General features: G+C 38.7%; 1 protein-coding gene across 2 annotated transcripts in view; it reads left to right on the top strand.

Annotated features, from left to right (window-relative positions):
* The window catches only part of LOC136878853 (DDB1- and CUL4-associated factor 6), a 213,665-nt gene extending 198,893 nt beyond the window's left edge, over positions 1-14,772 (top strand). For both annotated transcript variants that reach the window (XM_067152392.2, XM_067152391.2), the window contains exons 14-15: positions 4,125-4,230; positions 13,374-14,772. In XM_067152392.2, coding sequence (XP_067008493.1) covers positions 4,125-4,230; positions 13,374-13,441 — 174 coding nt within the window. In that variant the 3' untranslated portion in view covers positions 13,442-14,772. The remainder of the gene's footprint in view (positions 1-4,124; positions 4,231-13,373) is intronic.
* Positions 14,773-17,690: the final 2,918 nt, after the last annotated feature.

The following is a 17,690-nucleotide window of genomic DNA, read 5'->3' as shown; positions in this document are numbered from 1 at the left end:
GTCAATAAAAGTACAACCGTGCGCCGAGCAAACCTGAAATTAATTACAATAAAACGAATAAAACAATAGTCGGACCAATTATCGAACAAATAAAAACATAATAAATCTTGGTAAGTATCTACATCTTGCATTGAATCTACGCCGATAAGTAAGAATGCTAGTATCCCCAACAGGGTGCAATCTCGCATTTGTCCGATAAGTTTCGATCCATTATTTACATATTTACCTCATCAAAGTAATAAAGCACAACAAGGCAAATCCAGGTTTCTCTAAACTTACTAACTACACTGCTTCTATCAACAGACCGCTCTGTCACAAATGGACCAACATTGAAGCTGACTTCCCTTAGAAATTATCTCCGGGCTAAGTTACAATGCAAATAATTAAAACAACGTTGACACAAAGACATGGACAACGAAATATAAGCACTGTCATACTTGACAAATGAAATAAACAATCAATAAAAGTCCTGAAAATTAAGGCAAAATCACTGGAGATCTGAAATAAAATACACAAGAATAATACACATCTTCTTGAATGAGGTCCTACAAAGGCAGGCCTTTCCAACTCGAGCACTTAGTGCTGGGGCGCACCAGCGCTGCACTCAGCAGCACTGTTTCCCTCCTTCCTCACCTAGTCCATGCAGTACATTGTGTTTTACATCAAGAACAATTATGTGCAAAAAACTTTCACAATTTTAAATCTCTTATGGATATTGTGTCAAAATGTGTAAATTTCTGCAGAAAGCAAGGTTTGAACCATCGGCAATTCAAAGAACATTACCAATGTAAGTTGCGCGAAAGTGCTAGCAACCTTCTTTGCAATAATTGAAGAAATTGCTCTGTTCATGGAGATGAAAGGTTCTCCACAACCAACTTTGCAGAATAAACAATGGAAAGCTGACCTCGCTTCTAACGTCTTATTTGAATGTTTTAAATATTTCATTGCAAGGGAGAAACACATTGATTAGCACCATGTGTGATAGAATTAAGGCTTTCAAAGTGCAGAGTTTGTTACTGAAAAGTCAGCTTGAAGAGACCTCCATATCTCAATATCTGTGCCATTCTCTCTCAAATAAGATGTCACTCAGGCCTTCTTTACTCGCGGCATGGGAGTTCAAATCTCAAGTGTATCACCGAATATCCAGGAGTATCAAGCCCGTCTCCTAATGACCAGCTATTACACATATTTTCCCTTCACTGAAATTTTCACAGGCCTCTAATCCTGTTCCAATACCCTCATTATATTCTAGGTGACATCTGCCTTCCATTTTCACCTCTATTGTTCTACACGAATCGTCTTGTCTTCTCTGCTCAAATAAATGACTCTTACATCACAACATAGCCCCCACCCCTTCGGCGGCCAGAAGTATCTCTGGAAACACGCTGCTTGCATAGTAAATAAATAAACCTACACTGCTTTGAATATTCTCATTCCTCACAACTTTAAGGGTGCATAGCCTTGGTAATGAAGAAGCTACCTTCTGACTTTACATCATAACCACACATTACGGAATACTCTGAAATAAAACAAATGAAATACACTCCTGTCTACACCTAATTATATCCCTCCTTCCCATCACTAATAAAAACACAAAATTAAAGGGCACTAGCATGCAACAGCCCTGGATTTCCATTTATGCTACCATGAAATAAAGCACCGTTCAGCTCTAACGAGCTGACATTTAATGTTAATATAAAATTTACATAGGACGAAACTGAGCTGACTTCTTCTGTCCAAAACATGCTTATAGAGTTTGCATAATATTTATCTTTGCCGATGCTGCGTCTGTGGACTTACTCTGCCATTACAACACACTGGATGTTGTCACAATATACTGGGTTGACACTGGGCGATGCCATCATGGTTCTTGTAAGGTGATACTCCTAGAATGAATGTATAGTTAATAACTCTTCACTTACAGACATGATACTGTATCATGTCTATAATTATGGGCTGTGAAAGCATGATTGGCAACTCTTCACTTGCTCTGAGTACACACGCACTTTACATATGCAAATGCCTTGCTATTATGATAATTGAGCCAATAGGAAATTGAGCTTCGTTCAAAAGTTAAGGTTTGACGGAATGAATCCTGTACCAGTTCATATGTAAGAGCAGTAATCATACCGAACGCACACGCTACTTCCGCGATCACGATGCATGACCCGATAGATGTTTGTGCATATAATAAATGTTAAATCAGTCTGTGGTGAGAGTTATACTATTATATGCATTTACCGTCCTATCTCGTCTCCCGAATTTTCAATATATACACTGTGCCTCCCACACTGTACTTCATCCCACGGGCAGAGGTAACTGCTACCATAACAGACTGTTCACTCCTGAATTCATCTGAGTTAATTACACCAGGATAGTGCACATTAACACTGTTCTCAAAATAACACTCACTCTTCATTACATCCAGTTCTCATAGTTAAAGTAGTTATAGCATCACTGTTGCCATACTCTGCAAACAAAGAACACGGCAGTCACAACTGACGTGAACACTGCAGAACGGCCGAGAAATTAATAAGAGCGCTTCCCCTGCTGCCCACTTCTTTATAGTTTCACTTGCCTTATTCAAAAGAGGGGGTTCCCCATGAGACCATAGCTTGAGGGCTCAACCGCTGTCTGAAGATAAAGCGCGTAACCATTGGAAAATAGCAATCCAGTACACGATTGAAAGTAGCTGAAATATAAACATATATGTATCTGCAAATTCAGCCACAACTTAGTAGACATGTCAAAACCGTGGAGCATAGGTTTAATAACAGATTTCTCCCATAATTTCAGCACTGCGATGGACGAAGTTGGCAGTACAGAAAATTTGTTCTGGGGATCACCGCCACCGTAAACCACACCTACTAACTCACGATTGGTCTACTATAGATACACCCTGCATCATCCGATACTGCGACACACCCTGCAGACTCGTTCAAATTTTCAAAATACTTATGATCACAAGGCTTGCTACTGACCGTTCTCTATCTCCATGTGGTCCAGAATGAATCTGTTGGCTAACCGCCTCTCACACAAAGCTTTCCAATATCATGAACCCACAGTGTTACTTAATATTCAAATAAATATTCATAGGGCATATATGATATGTCTCAATACATTCGTAAGTTTGTTAAAGAATAGTGTAGAATTTTACATGTAAAATTTATAGCTCTTTATAATCAAGAAGTCATGTGTTTACTGCACAAAATTTGAGATTATTGCATATTGGACCACCCTCCCCCTTACTTTTTTTGGATGTAAAAGTGGGGAAAAGAAGAGGTATAATAGGCAAGTAAATACGGTAATCTCTTCAAGTTATAGTGTTTTGTATTGATTGGGTGGTTAAAACTAAATATATTTCTCAAGTTACAGTATATATAGTCAATACAGACCGATATGAATACTTGTGAAGACTGGAAAGCTTTTAAGTTGCATTTAACTGAGTCGACACTGAAAAATATGTCTTCCTTCTTAACAAATCATTTGTAGGATGGTTTATCTTCCCCAATATCTCTAAGGCAGTCCGCTGTCTTGGGGAAGTAAGAGATAAACCACTGTCTTGCAGAGAGGAGGGATCTTCAAAGACTAAGAGAAAAACCATAACAGAAAATCAGCCTGCTTGATGGCTTAGGTGGCAGTCCTGCTAACAAACTTGGGTGATGTGGGTTAATAACTTGCCCACCTTAAATTCAGTTATTAAAGAAACGTTTACAAAGCATAGGCGGAAATATTTTAAGTTGACCTGTGGCCAGAAACATAAAATACGATTAAGTTAGGATGTTGGAATCCGAGAACATTAAGAGAGAGTGGTGGACAGAAGGCTTGACTTCTGATATTATCCTTACATCTTTCCCATTGGGAGCTGGATGAGGTAAATGGATGATGAAGATGATGATGATGATGATGCCGATGATGGTGATGATCTCTCCATAACTGAAAGAGATTTTTGATTTTAGGACTATTTTCAGTTATCTTATTGAAATTTAGTAACAGTTTAATGGTGTTTCTTTACCTTTGTACATTAGTTCTTTGCTGGAACTGTTTTTATTTCTTGGATGTTGCATTTTTTAATTTTAGGTGATGTAGAGGATATCCTAAAACTTGTTTCTCTGTTTTCACAGCTTACGAAACGAAATGAAATAATGCTTGAAGAAACAAAAGATACAATAACAGTGCCGGCTTCATTTATGATTCGTATGCTTGCCTGTCTAAACCAGATACGAAGAGGTAAGTAACGCAGTAATGTAAAAGAGTAAGTAGGAACACACTGACATGTCAGCATAATTTTCATTTATTAAAAATTAATCTCCCAGTACACATTGATCCTTTCTGTTCTTTCCACGCTACCACTGAAAAAGGGAACTTATGCTTACATGTTGAAGTGAACACCCATGCAAGGCTGCATTTTGGAATGGTTCAGGACATGAGTTGAAAGGCTACAGATTTTCCTAAATGCTCTTTGGAACTACTTGCATTTAAACAATTCTTCATCCCTGCCTACTCTGTCTGGTGTGGAATTCTCATTTAATTACACAGATTATTGTCCACTGAAGATATGATGATGCAATGATGATCAGTAATGAAGTAAATGTAGATATTGTGAAAAGCAATAAGTAAAATTTTAAAAAATGTATATATTGAAATGACAAGAAACAGTAACCTTCAGGACCAACGAATTTCCAGTTATCACATTTTCTCAGGTATTGGAATGCCAAATTTTATATATATTGTACAGTTCTTAGCCATTTCTATAAGCATATGTGTAGAGATAGGTGCTCAATCTGACCATTTAGTACTGAGCCATTCATACAAAACAACGTCAAATTGCTCCAGCTTAGGCTTACATAGAACATGGCATCCAATGATAGCCTTGGTTGATTCTGTGGTTAAAAGGAATTACAGCAGTTTGCCATATTCAGTAATTAATTTATTATGGTTTTCACAAATGTCATTTCTATGATTCGTCACTTTATTAATGCCATTCTTTTTCTCTTCCTATACTGTAGTTGTGTTTGGATGATGGAACAATACAGGACACACAGAATACAAACTTAGTTATACCATACCATCTGGCAAGCACTCGTAGAATTGCACAGAATTTTCAAACTCTCACTCTCAGTTGATGGGATAGTAAACTGGAATGAAACATTTGATCGATTTTCTGTTTAATAGAACATTTCAGATGATTGGTTGCTGGATAAAACAGTTTCTACTGTATTTAATGTATGAACATTACTGTAAAAGAGATCCAGAAAAATATGTACGATATACACAGCATATATACTAAGGTCAATGTAATATATTTAATCATTCTAACATATTCTTTGCATATCCATGATTCCAAGTGCTACCTCCTCATGATAATGCCAAGAAAAAAACACAAAGGGCAAAACAGGGACAGCAGGAACACCTTCTCCTAGCATGCCAGTTTCATACTGAAACTTACCCTGAAAATGCATAACTACCAGGCATTCATAAACAAATCGTGCAGTCCGTGAAGCCCTGCAACTTACACCCCAAAATATTTGATAATGCAGCACTACAGTGGTGTTTGTTTCAGCACATATGCAGTACACTGCCAAAGTTTCATGCTATCTCACTGTCCCTTGGGCTCCCTTGTTAGACCTTGTTTGCTGTTAACAGTTCTCATTCTGAAATCATCAAACACCAGATTTATCTTCATAATAATAATAATTACTATTATTTCAACCATACATCATGTGGTTTTCTCCTTGACCGTTTTGCTGTTTTATCCTGTGGACATCTCCTCTGATATTCCCTTCATATGTCCGTACCATCTAGGCTTTGCTCCCTCTGTCTTGTCGTGAAAGGTTGCCTTCTGTTCTCTTCTACTAACCTTCTCAGTCCTTAACCTGCACAATCTTGTTGCTCTACATATCTCTCATCTCTTCTTTTCATGATTTGTATTCCTGATCAATATGTTGGTGTCACTACATAAGTATACTTTTTAAATCACCCTTCAATTTCTTTAAGGGACATCCCACAATTACTTGTCTCTCTTGTAATTTCTTCCAGTTTCCTCAATTGTACTTCTGAGGTACTTCAAACTCTCCACCTTTTTTTCATTTTTTTTTTTCCACTGAGTGTTACTCTAGTTTATTGTAGTTAAAGCTTTTTCAATGAAGTTGGAAATTTAATATCGTTTCCCTTGGTAAATTAGGTATTTCAATCCCTAACTCCTCTTCCTATAAACAAGTCATCATCATTATCAATGTCCCACTCCAGTCGCCTGGGTAACAAGTCTCCTCCACTCCTTTCTGTCCTTCCACTTTTCCAGCTCCATTACTTATGCCACATCCAATCCGGCTCTAATGTCCTTCCAAATCTGATCCATCCACTTTCTTTTCGGTCTTCCAACTGGTCTCTTTCCAATTCCCTTCCATTCTTGCTACCCATTCCTTTCCCATTCTTTTTACGTGTCCGAACCATCTCAGTCTTGCTTTCTGTAATTTCCCCATTTGTCCTGTTGAATTCAAACTATGTTCTAAAATATCTTAATATGTAGACTTTCACAACCACTATATATTATAATATTAATTTGGGAATATTAGGTCACGGGCGCAGTGTTGCTGCGTTCAGTAGTAATCATGCGCGCAACGAACACAGCTTTTCGTTTACTTTCAACCTTTAATTTTATTTCCTCTTATTAATTCCACTTCCCATCACCTTTTCTCAAAGGGCTTCGGACCATCAATGGCACGTTTAAAAACGGTTGACTTCCTAATTTAGAAATATCACACTGACAATTTTTACAAGAGTTATTTGCATTATTATTTACATATATTTACAATATTTAATTCTATCCATTTTCTTCGTCTGAAAAATCACTGTGCTCCGATGAATCGGTGCTGCTGTCATTCATGTTGATTATGACTGGCTCGAAATAAGGGATATTTTCAGACAGTCCATCTTTTTCCCAGTAGTGGTCTTCAATTTTCTTAGCGTGTTTAATACGGTGCATTGTTTCCAGAGTTCAGGGGTCACGGTACGTAAGGCTATTCTCGGCATAAAGCATTAATTGCTTCCATACCTCTACCATTTTCTAATGTGTTAGCCATATTTCTTTTTGCTATTTTTCCTTTTACGTAATCCCAAATGAGCTTGATTGGATTAAGCTCGCAATGGGCCACTGGTAACCAAACAAGCTGTACATCTGGTCGAAGTCGCATAGTCAGTTGTTCCAGTTTCTTTACCATTGTTTGAAAATAAGGCCTGCCAAGTACAATCAGCTCTGATTTAGTTAATTTGTTATAATCGTCAACTCCAGGGGGTAGTGAAATTTTCTTTGATGTTATCAGAGATATAATTTCAGGTTTCAGCCATGACATGTTCCGGTTTTTAGATGAAGGATCGACCGTGTATGATATGGAGCTTGATCTATAACGACCGCCGACCTTTGAGGCAGTAAACTCAGGACTCTCGTGAACCATTCTTCATAATGAGTAGAGTTCATCTCATTGTTGTAATCACCACTTCCTTTCTTGCCAATAAAACAAAGTTCTGCACTGTCAAGAAATCCTTCTTCACATCCGATGTGTAAAATTATGATACATTTCCCAGCTCCAGACGGTGTTTTGAACCCTCCATGCCATCTGTACAGATTATAGTTGTCAAAGTTGTTTTCTAAAGCTTTAACCACATTTTCTTGCCACCCATATTTCATAGTACCGGTATGGTTCTGTCTGCACCAGGTCTCGTCTGTAAAGATGATCTTGAGCCCTGTCCTCTTAAGTCTCTAATTCATCTAAGGTAGGCATGTTGGGATGCAGCAACTGTAGAATTTATAAGAGGAAATAAAATTAAAGGTTGAAAGTAGATGAAAAGCTGTGTTCGTTGCACGCGTGATTACTACTGAACTGCGCCTGATTTCACCACTCGGCCTGCTGTTAATCGCACGGTCCGTGGTACACAAAACCTCCTTTCAATATTACTCTTCATAAATTCGGTACCACAATGTACGGTTACAGTTGTTGTAGTTTCTGATAACCATGAGTGAGTGCTTCAAAACAAGCCCAAGTTTGCTCCTGTATGTTTATCTTGGGCTGAGAAAGAGTTGCTTTAGAAAAATGATAGGAACTTTTTTTGGGATGGTTGAAATAAATTGTAGCTTGAGTATTACACTACAAATACATGTGGTTATAACATATAAAAATGTCATTACCATCAGACAGGTAGTTTTTCTTGTATATATTCCTAAGTGAGCGCTTCCTAGAGAAGAAGCAGAAAACCCAGGCAATATTACAACCACAAATAAAAAATATTTAATGAACGTTGAAAACAATGAGTCTTATATATGTTAATGTAGAATTAAACAAGGAAAATACTGGTATAGCTCGCATTGCAATAAGCCTATTGGTTCGTTTGTAATTAAAGCCTAAACTCGATTGTCCATAATAAAAAATCTGACAGTAAGTCTTCTGCAAAACGCAAGCAATTTAAATTTACAGTGGAACCTCAATTCTCCGTTTATGGAGGGATCACGGGGGAAAAAAGTATAACATGGGAAAACGGAAAATCCAGAAATAAATGAACCATCAACAATTTGGCCAAACATCACAAAAATGAAATATGGATAATTATAATCTTACAAACACCCCTAAACCAAACCAAACTAGAGCCCCAATGGGCCTTCTGCCTACCAAGCGACCGCTGCTTGGTCCGAAGGCCTGCAGATTACAAGGTGACGCATGGTCAGTGTGACGAATCCTCTCGGCTCCTGTTGCTCTGGAGATGAATGTCGTGTACTGCTTGAAGAGCCACCTTCAGGTTCAGGTTCCTCCTGTCCTTCAAAATCCGTATATCTATCCAAAGTAACATCGTGTATTTCTGTATCATCGCCATTATATTTCTGAATTATTATGTTATATAATATATCTGCGAACTCCATATCCTTGGCCCCGATGTCATTTCCATATTCAGCACGTTGCAACTTGGTCCCTAATATTTGGACCACATGTGTAGGATTAATTCTCTTCATGATATCACTGCACTGTACACAGTTTACACAGTAACTCACTTGCAAACACTCCAAGAGACAAATAAGTACTGCAGCTATACCACTCATGTAACTGGAGCACTGGTTAGTGCCGTTACACTATGCGACCGTCTAGTAGCGCTAGCAGACAAGTGCGGAGTTTTGCATGGAAATGAAGCACACCACTGTTTTGTTTATGATTGCTTGTTATTTTAAGCATGGTTTCGTGTAGTTCCGAGCGTTCGAGGTCAAAGGTGTCCCGTGTAAGTGTTGGTGTAATGATATTTTCACTGGTTCTGCTCCATATTTCCAAAGTTCTCCAAATGTTTTATCTTCTCTGCTTGCTTTGTAGTTTTTGAACTCTTTCAACACTTTGTAGACTTAATGGATTGTGGGTGGGTTTATATTTTCTGGTGGTATTTTAATTGGGGTTTCTGTGTTTATTTGAAGAAGTTCTGGAGGATCTGCACAATTTAGTATTTTGTTAAATATTTCTGCTAAAATTTCTGTATTTCTTCTATTGCTATGGGCCTTCTTATTTTTATATTTTGACATTAATGTTAGAGGATCATATCTTTGTAATAATCTGCTATATGTTTTGTAGTAATCTCTTGAGTTTGTTTTCTCGCTATTTGTTTCTATCATTAAAAGTTTATTTTTTTGGTATTGATGTTTAACTCTCATTATTTTTTTTTGGGGGTTATCTTTATTTTTTGGAGTTCCAAGTGTGATTCTTCCATTTTTTGACTCTGATACCTTAACCAGACTTGGTGTCTTACCTTCCACTGTTTTATCACATTCATCGTTCCACCATTGGTGTTTTTTTTCCCTTGGATTTATTGGGGCTACTTGTTCAGCTTTGTGTTTCAATTGGGGAATTAATTCCTCTAGGCTATCTGTTATTTTTATATTCCTTCATAGTATCAAAATTGTTATGACAGAATTTTCATCATCAGAATGCACCCTTTTATTTATAATCACCAGTGTTTATCCAATTATCAACCAAAGCTTGCTTCACTATGCCAGTCATACAGCAAGTTTTATTCCTATGGCTTCTTGTGTTTGATTTTAAAATGTCCTAAACATTAATTTTCATGTATCAGGAAGCTGTAGTGTAGATAACAATGATGAAATATGCGCAGAGTGAATTCCTCAGAGTGTTACTAAGGAGCACAAGGTAAGAAGTTTCTCTACAAAGAAGAGCCTATTTTACTCAGTCTCACTGCAATAATTGAAACCAATCAAAGATGCTCTGAAAATTAAGATACCGGTACCATGACTTAGGTATACATGAGCCATCACTAAACAAATTCTTAACCATTCTTACTGCTTGAAAAGTGAAAATGAATGTAAAATATATTATCTTTTGGTGAATGGAAGCTAGTTAATGCCGGACATCATTGTACCATGTTACTTACTCTGAGAGAGAGTGTGGGATTCAAACTTCTAGAGGCACAACTGATCTGATCTTCTGTGCAAGGCAACTTCAGGAAAAATGCAGAGAGCAACAGAATCCTCTCTTCTTAGTCTTTTGCAACCTGGAAAAGGCATTTGACTCTGTTCCAAGACCTGCTATGTCGGCGGTACTGAAACAGTTTGGCTGTCCTTAGCATTTTGATTTGGTTCAGACCCTCCATGATGGCATGACCGAAAAGGTTTGCCATCAGAATAGGATCTAGGACGAATTTCCTATCACTCTTGGACTGAAACAGTGCTGTGTGCTTGCTCCAGTACTATTTGCATTATATTTGGCTGCCATGCTACATGAATCTTCTACAAACAATCCAGGTGTGGAGGTTAATTATCGTTTCGATGGCGGGCTTTTCAACCTAGCAAGACTTCACTTCCAGGGGCTGTATGCAGATGATGCTGCTTCACTTACACTCACAATAGAGGAACTGCAACAGTCAGTTAACTGCTACAAGAGTACATGTGATCAAGATCCCGGCATAACCTTTACCAGGTACAACTCTTCCACATTTCAACATCTCCATCTTAGATACTCCACTGGAGCAGGTAGACCACGTTTTGTATTTGGGTAGTATTCTATCTGCGCACTGTAATTGTGAGAATATGTGGAGAAGAGAATTGGTGCTGCCCATGCAGCATTTGAACAGGTATCACACTGGGAGTTCATGAATAAAGACCTGACCGTGAAGACTAAACTCTTGGTGTACCACGCTATCATCATCACGACATTGCTGTATGGTTGTGAAACTTGGACCCTTTACCAACATAACTTGAAAAAGCTGGAGTGCTTCCACCAACAAAAACTTCGATCCATCCTTAGGATCAAAAGGGAAGACCATGTCACCAACATTGCTGTTCTTGAAAAAGCGCATGCCAAGAGCATAGAATCATCCATCATTGGTCATCAGCTTAGATGGATTGGCCATGTCCGTCGGATGAGCGATACCAGATTTCCACACCAAATCCCCTGTGATGAACTTTGTTCCGGCACCAGACCTCGTGAAGCCCCTATGAGGCACTGCAAGGACCAGCTTAAGCACACTAAGAAATAACAGGTCTCAATCCACAAACCTGGGACACGCTTGCTCAAGACTGTACAGTTTGGTGCCAGACCATCCTTGCTGCTGTCAATCTGTTTGAAGGGGAATGATGCAGATGTGAAGAGGCCAGGAGAGAAGCACAAAAACTCCATGCAGCACAACCACGCCCTCCTCCAGCAATTCTGTGCAATCTTTATGGACGCATATTCTATGCTAGAATTGGTCTGTTGAACCATCGAAAGTACATCCACAGACAGAACTGAATTTATTGGAAGAAGTTAATTACAATACCAATATAAATGGTCTGTTATTGGACATTATAAATTTTCCAGCTAACTCATTCCTGATTGCCAGCATTTCAACCCCATGTGCTAGGTCGGGCTCATCAGTTGATACCTAGCACACCTACCAAGACGCATGGCTAGTGCATACCGTGGAGGTCACTGCGTAGGCTATTTGGAGCCACCGGTAAGCCTTTGTCTCGTTACCAAAAATTGATGCCTGCCTGGCTATCAGATGATATAGATGGTGATTCCCATACGGAATCTGAAATATTTGTCCCGAATGAGTAAATATAAATGGTCCATTATTGGACATTATAAATTTTCCAGCGAACTCATTCCTGGTTGCCTGCATTTTGCCCCCCGTGTGCTAGGTTGGGTTCATCAGTTGATACCTAGCACACTTACCAAGACGCATGGCTAGTGCATACCATGGAGGCCACTGCATAGGCTATTTGGAGCCATTGGCAGTGCCAATGCACTATGAGAGCCTTTGTCTCATTACCAAAAATCGATGCCTGCTTGGTCATCAGATGATATAGATGTTGATTCCCATAGAGAATCCGAAATATTTGACCCGAATGAGTAAATTTATAATACCAATATAAATGGTCTGTTATTGGACTCGGAAAAGAGTTAAAGGCGACGACGATTACTTAATCTGTAATAAAAATAGAGAAAGGAAAAGCTTTATAAGAAATGGTTCTAGACATCTGATAGGAACTAAAAGAGTTATGTGAAAATGCAATTTTGCACAGTTTTTTAAAAGAAAATGAATTTATGCAGACTGCCAGGATATTTGGCCATATACTCTCTATTTCCCTGTCCTTGGTACTATATGATTATTATCAGTTATGCCAGGGCCTCTCAGGGTGCATGCACCGGTGCATTACGCGATGCAAGGTGCATAAGACAACTCCGCTGGGTTGACCAGTGCAGACCCCCCACTCCTCGCTTTTGACCAATAACACTATCTCTCTCTCTATCCCTACGGCTGTCTCCCCACTTCCTCACTCTCTCTGCAGCACTCCAACATCGGAGCCGAGTTCAGCCAAGCTTAGCCGAGTCACCCTGAGACAAAACACTGGTCCGAACCAAACCAAGTCGGACAGAGCACAGTGCATAGAACCCTTGCACCTCAGTTTGCACGCGTGAGATTTTGAGCATTTGAGAGGCTCTGAGTTCTACTATCAAGACATAATTTTACTACGTATTTAGAAGTTCATGATGAAGTGAGTGTTCTTAATGGCACCGAGGCATTTTTTCTGCAGGACTAAATACTTCTTGAAATGAATGAATTAGTTAATCTGCTGCAATTATTCACAAAAGCACCAGTGCTCCTTAGGAATTTAATAGTGGTATTAAACTTTTCTGAACCTATTTCCCAGGAGGCAGTAATTTAATATTTTGGCTCATGTTGAACAATGAGGACTAAAACTGATTGAAAGACTAATGAATTCTAAATTTTATAAGCACCAGTTTTCTTCATTTGATAAGTGAGACACTAACCCACAATATTGGTTTGTATCATGTCCATCATTCTTCTGCTGATTAAATCTGATAATTGAATTATTGTATTGGCAGGTGGCCGGAATAGGAATCGTAATTCAAGACGTCAAAATGCTGGAGAAGACACCAGTGCTAGCAACTGAAGTTTTGCTGGATTTCGCAGCTATGCCAGAGTAAAGTAAACAAAAGAAAACCAGCATTGTTTTGTAACTAGTATTCTTAATTAAATGAATTTGCCATAAAATAACTTTTTTATAGAAAAATATTTATACATCATAAAAATATTTTAAAATCTGTAATTTTATTTGTTAAATATTGCACTTCAGGAATGAAAAGTTCTCTCTAGTAAAACTAGTGAGAACCTTAATATGAAGTCTATTTCCCTTCCTACTTTCTATTTAATAATATAAAAAGCAGAAGAATGTGCAAAAGGAATGTTGACTCAAAAGCCTATTAAATAAGTGGTAGAAAATGGCACAGATGTATGTGTGTGTTTTTTCATAATTTTAATCTCATATTAGTTTAAAATTCCTATTTTATTTTGTACGGTATGTATGAATTCTGAACAAGCTGGAGGATTTATCTAGGTTCTTATTTAGTTTATGTCCATTCCAGTAATTCTTTTGTCTCTCCTTATTCCTTATTTGGTGCAGACACTCAAAACGTCTAGAAGAGGAAGTATTAGCCATTATTCTTACACTTTTTTCTTTTTAGTATTAACTGATATTGGAATTTCTTGTAAATAGTTCGATGTGGTGCAACTAGTCGTGCATAAGGAAGGGAATTACTTTAAAGTTGTATGTTACTGAGGGGAAAATAATATTTAAGTGCCATGTAAAATTTAGAAAACTCCAGGTTCTAATGTTTTCATTATAAAGTTTTTTATATTGTGTTTTATGTTTGTTTATTGTTCACAAATAAAGTTGTATGGTACTTGATAAATGCAGTGTGTCTGTACATTTTTATGAAGGGAATGTAATTTTTATTTTCATTGGGAGAGAATGGACCTTAAATTTTTTTTGAAAAGAAAGTGTATAAACTCACCTATCCCTATAGGTAACTTCAGTCCTTTCACTTTCCTTTCATTTAAAATGATTTCCTAATGTTTTTCAAAATTTGCTTAATAGGTATGTCTTTAAATATAATCAGATATTTTATTTTTAAAAACTGAACTTGAGGAACTTGATAGATATTACCTCATGAATAAGCTTCGATTGCTGTCATAAGCTTAATACTCATGATATTTTAATACTCACAAGGTAATGGTAATTTCTAGAGAAACTTTGCGATAAATTAGCTTTGGAAGCGAAAATACATTCCCTTATTTTAGCATACACTGCATTACAAAAATGTAAAATATACTCCGATGTTTTTTGTTGACTGCATTCTCAATTTTACAAAATGTGTTTCCAACATGGTATTCACATAAAATTTATGTAGAAATTGAAGTAATAAAAATATCTTTATTATATTATCTTGAAATGTTTCTTATGGGGTTTACTTTTCATCAAGCATGTAGGAAAAATGTTAAGCGTTTCCAGTACCATAAAATGTATTTATTTCCACATGTATCATTCCTCCACCAGACTATAATTTTCACATATACTAAATGTTTATCAGTTTCTATTTCAGATCATAAACTCTGAAGCAATCTTTCCAATCAGAAAATGTTAATTACATGCAGAAATGAAAATTTACATTATTTGAACAAGTTTGTTCTTCCTTCTCAAGTGCCAGACCCTCATTTGATGTCGGCTGTCACCTGACCAATTTAGATGTAGAACAATCTAATGGGATTCTGTTGACGTCACAGCCACAAGTTTTGACGTAGAGTACATACCACGTGATAGGTATTGTCAAAATAAATGATCTAATCTGTGTGAAATATTATACCATCAGGTGATATAGATGTTGATTCCCATAGGGAATCTGAAATATTTGTTCCGAATGAGCAAAATTATAATACCAATATAAATGGTCCGTTATTGGACATTATAAATTTTCCAGCTAACTCATTCCTGGTTGCCAGCGTTTCGCCCCCGTGTGCTAGGCTGGGCTCATCAGTTGGTACCTAGCACACCTACCAAGACGCTGGCCAGTGCACACCGTGGAGGCCACCACGTAGGCCAATTGTAGCCACCGGCAGTGCCAATGCACTATGAGAGACCCTGTCTCACTACTAAAAATTGATGCCTGCCTGACCATCAGATGATATAGATGTTGATTCCCATAGGGAATCTGAAATATTTGTTCCGAATGAGCAAATTTATAATACCAATATAAATGGTCCGTTATTGGACATTATAAATTTTCCAGCTAACTCATTCCTGGTTGCCAGCCTTTCGCCCCCGTGTGCTAGGCTGGGCTTATCAGTTGGTACCTAGCACACCTACAAAGACGCTGGCCAGTGCACACCGTGGAGGCCACCGCGTAGGCCAATTGTAGCCACCAGCAGTGCCAATGCACTATGAGAGACCCTGTCTCACTACTAAAAATTGATGCCTGCCTGACCATCAGATGATATAGATGTTGATTCCCATAGGGAATCTGAAATATTTGATCCGAATGAGCAAATTTATAATACCAATATAAATGGTCCGTTATAGGACATTATAAATTTTCCAGCTAACTCATTCCTGGTTGCCAGCGTTTCGCCCCCGTGTGATAGGCTGGGCTCATCAGTTGGTACCTAGCTCACCTACCAAGACGCTGGCCAGTGCACACCGTGGAGGCCACCGCGTAGGCCAATTGTAGCCACCGGCAGTGCCAATGCACTATGAGAGACCCTGTCTCACTACTAAAAATTGATGCCTGCCTGACCATCAGATGATATAGATGTTGATTCCCATAGGGAATCTGAAATATTTGTTCCGAATGAGCAAATTTATAATACCAATATAAATGGTCCGTTATTGGACATTATAAATTTTCCAGCTCATTCCTGGTTGCCAGCGTTTCGCCCCCCTGTGCTAGGCTGGGCTCATCAGTTGGTACCTAGCACACCTACCAAGATGCTGGCCAGTGCACACCGTCCAATAACGTCCAATAACGGACCATTTATATTGGTATTATAAATTTGCTCATTCGGAACAAATATTTCAGATTCCCTATGGGAATCAACATCTATATCATCTGATTGTCAGGCAGGCATCAATTTTTAGTAGTGAGACAGGGTCTCTCATAATGCATTGGCACTGCCGGTGGCTACAATTGGCCTACGCGGTGGCCTCCACGGTGTGCACTGGCCAGCGTCTTGGTAGGTGTGCTAGGTACCAACTGATGAGCCCAACCTAGCACACGGGGGCGAAACGCTGGCAACCAGGAATGAGTTAGCTGGAAAATTTATAATGTCCAATAACGGACCATTTATATTGGTATTATAAAATTGCTCATTCGGAACAAATATTTCAGATTCCCTATGGGAATCAACATCTATATCATCTGATGGTCAGGCAGGCATCAGTTTTTAGCAGTGAGACAGGGTCTCTCATAGTGCATTGGCACTGCCGGTGGCTACAATTGGCCTACGCGGTGGCCTCTACGGTGTGCACTGGCCAGCGTCTTGGTAGGTGTGCTAGGTACCAACTGATGAGCCCAGCCTAGCACACGGGGGCGAAACGCTGGCAACCAGGAATGAGTTAGCTGGAAAATTTATAATGTCCAATAACGGACCATTTATATTGGTATTATAACTTTGCTGATTCGGAACAAATATTTCAGATTCCCTATGGGAATCAATATCTATATCATCTGATGGTCAGGCAGGCATCAATTTTTAGTAGTGAGACAGGGTCTCTCGTAGTGCATTGGCACTGCCGGTGGCTACAGTTGGCCTACGCGGTGGCCTCCACGGTGTGCACTGGCCAGCGTCTTAGTAGGTGTGCTAGGTACCAACTGATGAGCCCAGCCTAGCACACGGGGGCGAAACGCTGGCAACCAGGAATGAGTTAGCTGGAAAATTTATAATGTCCAATAACGGACCATTTATATTGGTATTATAAATTTGATACCAGGCGAGTTGGCCGTGCAGTTAGAGGTGCACAGCTGGGATCTTGCATCCCAGAGATAGTGGGTTCGAACCCCACTGTCGGCAGCCCTGAAGATGGTTTTCTGTGTTTTCCCATTTTCTCACCAGGCAAATGCTCTTTTACAAACTATACTGGTCAGGCTGATTGGTCTGTAGTTCTCTGGTTTCCTTTTATCCTTTTTCACTCTATTCAGTTCCCTCATTAGCTGTTTTCTACTTTCTCTACTCTCCCTACCTCAGACCCTGTTTATTATACAAGGGAAATAAGAAAATTAAAAAGAAAATGTAGAATAGCAAACAGGAAAATCAGAGAAGTTACCCAATTGCAACAGTAGATGATTGTCAGGAGTTGGAATCCGAAACAG

Source organism: Anabrus simplex, chromosome 8 (assembly GCF_040414725.1).
Source record: "Anabrus simplex isolate iqAnaSimp1 chromosome 8, ASM4041472v1, whole genome shotgun sequence".
Taxonomy (NCBI): domain Eukaryota; kingdom Metazoa; phylum Arthropoda; class Insecta; order Orthoptera; family Tettigoniidae; genus Anabrus; species Anabrus simplex.
The sequence above is the reverse complement of the archived record's forward strand: the minus strand, read 5'-3'. Positions and strand labels throughout refer to the sequence as shown.